The sequence below is a fragment of the Otolemur garnettii genome, unplaced genomic scaffold, assembly GCF_000181295.1.
Source record: "Otolemur garnettii isolate 467f Iridium unplaced genomic scaffold, OtoGar3 scaffold00220, whole genome shotgun sequence".
NCBI lineage: Eukaryota > Metazoa > Chordata > Mammalia > Primates > Galagidae > Otolemur > Otolemur garnettii.
In genome coordinates this window covers 1,426,759-1,430,961 of record NW_003852615.1, presented here as the reverse complement: position 1 = coordinate 1,430,961, position 4,203 = coordinate 1,426,759, and the positions used below count along the sequence as shown (strand labels likewise).

General features: G+C 39.6%; 1 protein-coding gene across 1 annotated transcript; it reads left to right on the top strand.

Annotated features, from left to right (window-relative positions):
• Positions 1–363: 363 nt before the first annotated feature.
• LOC100941102 (putative protein FAM172B) lies at positions 364–1,503 on the top strand. The gene has a single exon (XM_003801787.3). The coding sequence runs from the start codon at positions 367–369 to the stop codon at positions 1,450–1,452; it is 1,086 nt and encodes a 361-aa protein (XP_003801835.1). The 5' UTR covers positions 364–366; the 3' UTR covers positions 1,453–1,503.
• The last annotated feature ends 2,700 nt before the right edge of the window (positions 1,504–4,203 follow it).

The following is a 4,203-nucleotide window of genomic DNA, read 5'->3' as shown; positions in this document are numbered from 1 at the left end:
ACCATAGCTCACAGCAAACTCAAACTCTTGGGTTTGAGCAATCCTCCTGCCTCAGCCTCTCAAGTAGCTGGGACTACAGGCACCTACCACAATGCCCAGCTAATTTTTTTCTTTTTTAGAGATGGATGTCACTCTTGCTCAGGCTGGTTTTGAACTCCTAAGCTTGGGTAATCCACCAGCCTTGGCTTCTCAGAGTGCCAGGATTACAAGTGTAAGTCACAGTACCCAGCCAAAAAAGATTAATGTCTTCCTGAAGTGCTTAATTTAGTATGATACCCCACAAGAAGAATTTAACAACCTGAAACTTTTATTTTACTTTTTCTAGCACTGATAAATTATTGCTCTTTTTACTTTCAGTGGCTATCAATGACTCAGGAGCTAAGCTTCCAAAAATTTATTGAACAATCCAACTTACAAGAAGAACTTAAATATGACTTCAATGAAAATGCGGAATTGAGACACACAGAGACACAACAGCCTTTTGTCTTTAACTATTACAAAAATGTCCTCAAGAGAAACAGCAAACGCTACCAAGCTCTTGGCCATCTGCTTGAACAATACATTTATGAGCTTTTGGAAAAAGTGTGCAAATTACAAAAAGTACATATCCCACCTGAGGCTGATGAAGAACAAAGAAGCTTCTTTTTCATGAGCGAGAGAGCATTAACAAATCATCATTCTGCTCTTCTTGTCCTTCTTCAAGACCACGGGGTCTTCGGAGCTGGTCAGTGGAGTCAGCAGGCAATAATACATCATGGTCTTCAACATGGAAGTCAGATACCATGTATTCAGATGGCATTGCAGGCGCATCATGATGTAATTGTGCTAAATCCCAATGACAACTTTATGAACCTAAATATGGCAAAAAAGTGGAACAGCCTCTTAACACAAAATATCGAGTCCTCTTCCCCCAAAATGGCTCAAACTGAGAGTTTTTTCTCTCTTCAGCATCCTCCCCAATGCTTTCCAAAAAGATACAGCAACACCCCTGAAGAACACATGGCTTACATATGGGATTACTTCATTTCAAAGACTGAAGGCAAGGATGTTGCCTTCATCGTACATGGTTATGGAGGCTTGGTTTTTATGGACTTGCTTGTCCGTAGAAAGTGGGAAGTAATGAGCAAAGTATATGCTGTTGCACTTATTGACTCTGAACATCACGTAGGACACCAGCTGGGAAGTGATGTACAATTATTAGCTTGGGTAAAGCACCACTGCCGTGAATGGGTAACAAGTCCTAAGCCTTTGGATAAGCCTGCAGCTTCTGTTTTGAAAAATCAGTTTCCTATGGTTTCTGCTGGCACAGAAAAATACCACTTAGCTCCTTCCTCTAGCCTTCAGTCAATTTTTAAATATTTACAAAAAGCCTTGAAAGCCAAAACAACTATTAATTTTTCACGAATGCCAATAGTAACTAGAAGCTCCACAAAAAAAAAGCAAAGTGCCTAACCTACTTTGTCATCTAAGATTTTTTATTTGTCTCCCTGAAACTTTGCTGATACAGATGCCAGCTAATAGTAGGTATTAGGGACAAAGTAGTAAACAAAGCCAACATTGTTTTTATCTTTACAGAGTTTGCAATGAAAAAAAAAATTAGCTGGCACATAGTAGGCAGTCAAATATTAATTGAATAAATGAGTGATCACACATAGACCAACATATTTAAATGAAAGGATATAAAGTATTAAATTAGCTAATGATACTTAAATTTTATGTGCACTAGGGTAATCACTACTACTGTCTGTCTCTGGAACTTTCTCATCATCCTATACTGAAACTCTAAATCCATTAAAAAATAATTATCCATTCCCCTTTTCCCCAGCTCCTGGTAACCATTATTCCACTTGCTGTGTCTGTACTATTCTAGGCACCTCATAAAGGTAGAAGCAGCATATAATATTTGCCTCCTAGTGTCTTCCTTATTTCACTTAGTATAATGCCTCCAAAGTTTATTCATGTTGTAGCTAGTACATATCAGAAACGCATCCCTTTTTATGACAGGATGATATTCCATTGTAGGCATATATAATATATCCATTTATCTGTTCATGAATATTTGGACTGCTTCTGTCTTTTGTTTATTGTCAGTAACACTGCAAAGAACATTAAAGTACAATTATATGTCCTCGCTTTCAATTTCTTTAGGTATATAACTACGAGCAGTATGTTGATATGTTAATTCTATATTTGCTTTTTGAAGAACCATTAAACTGTTTTTCATAGTAGCTGCACCATTTTATGTTCCTACCAGCAATGCATAGGGTCTCATTTTCTCCACATCTTTGTTAACGTTTACAATTTGGGGGGGGGTGCTGTTTGTTGTTATTTTCATTTTGATAATAGCCATCCAAAGGGATTTGAGGCTCGGCACCTGTGGCTCAAGTGGCTAAGGTGCCAGCCACATACACTTAAGGTGGCAGGTTCGAATCCAGCCCAGGCCCGCCAAACAACAATGATAGCTGCAACAACAACAACAACAAAATAGCCAGGCATTGTGGCAGCCACCTGTGATCCCAGCTACTTGGGAGGCAGAGGCAGGAGATTCGCTTGAGCCCAGGAATTGGAGGTTGCTGTGAGCTGTGATGCCACAATACTCTACCCAGGAGGACAGCTTAAGGCTCTGTCTCAAAAAAAACCCCAAACAAACAAAAAAGGGATTTGAAGTGGTATCTCATACCTCATTGTGATTTTTATTTGTATTTTCATAATGACTAATGATGTTAAACAGGTTTTTATGTGCTTATTAGCCATTTGTATACCTTCTTTGGAGAAATGTTTGAGTTTTTGTTGTTGAGGTATAAGAGGTCTTTATTTATTATGGATATTAGTTTCTTTTTTTTTTTATATTAGTTTCTTAACAGTTACATGATTTGTAAGTATTTTCTCCTATTTTGTGGGTTGCTTTTTTACTCTGTTAACAGTGTCCTTTTATGCACAAAAGTTTATTTTATAAAGTCCAATTAATTTTTTTCTGTGGTCACTTATGTTTTTGATGTCATATTCATGAAATCTACCCCAAAAGTCATGAAGGTTTTCCCTTATATTGAAGTTTTTGCTTTTTTTTTTTTTTTTTTTTCCAGTTTTTGGCCAGGGCCAGGTTTGAACCCACCACCTCCGGTATATGGGGCCAGTGCCCTACTCATTGAGCCTGCTTTTTTTTTTTTTTTTCAATTACTAAACGTTTAAAATATATTTCTAAACAGAATGGGTCTGCTCTTTTTTTTTTTAAGACAGAGTCTCACTTTGTCACCCTAGGTAGAGTGCTGTGGCAACCTCAAACTCTTGGGCTCAAGTGATTCTCAGGCCTCAGCCTCCCAAGAGGAAATCTGGGACTACAGGCACCTGTCACAATGCCCAGCTATTTTTAGAAACGTGGGTCTCAATCCAGCTCAAGCTGGTCTCAAACCTGTGAGCTTAGGTAGTCTACCCATCGCAGCCTCCGAGAGTACTCGATTACAGGCATGAGCCACAACGCCCAGCCTTAAGTTTCTGCTCTTTTCTTTTTTAATTTCTTTTTTAACTCTAATTTTGGAGCATCAGAAAGTTTTTAGTCTTTGACTCGGTGTCCGTAATACAGTGGTTACAGTGCCAGTCACATATACCGAGGGTGGCAAGTTCAAACCCAGCCCTGGCCAACTACACAACAGTGACAACTGCAACAAAAAATAGCCTGGCATTGTGGCAAACTCCTTTAGTCCCAGCTACATGGGAGGCTGAGGCAAGAGAATCACTTAAACCCAAGAATTTGAGGTTGCTGTAACACCACAGCACTCAACCAAGGACAACATAGTGAATCTGTCACAAAAAATAAGTTTTTGGTCGTGTGAGGTAAGGGTCCAGGTTCATTCTATGCTTCTGAATATTTGGTTTTTTCAGCATCACTTGCTGAAAATGATAGGTGTGGCAAACTTAGTTGCTCAGTTGGTGCTAAGCATGGGATGGAGAAAAGCATTTCTCTAGGACAACGTTAGGATATAAAAGTAAATTTAGGCTCGGCGCCTGAGGCTCAAGTAGCTAAGGCACCAGCCACATACACCTGAGCTGGTAGGTTCGAATCCAGCCCGGGCCCACCAAACAACGACAGCTGCAACCAAAAAATAGCCAGGCGTTATGGCAGGTGCCTGTAGTCCCACCTACTTGTGAGACTGAGGCAGAAGAATCGCTTGAGCCCAGGAGTTGGAGGTTGCTGTGAGCTGTGAT

Excerpts from the sequence above, each read along its gene's own strand:
- LOC100941102 (XM_003801787.3), top strand. The coding sequence starts at position 367 with ATGACTCAGGAGCTAAGCTTCCAAAAATTTATTGAACAATCCAACTTA.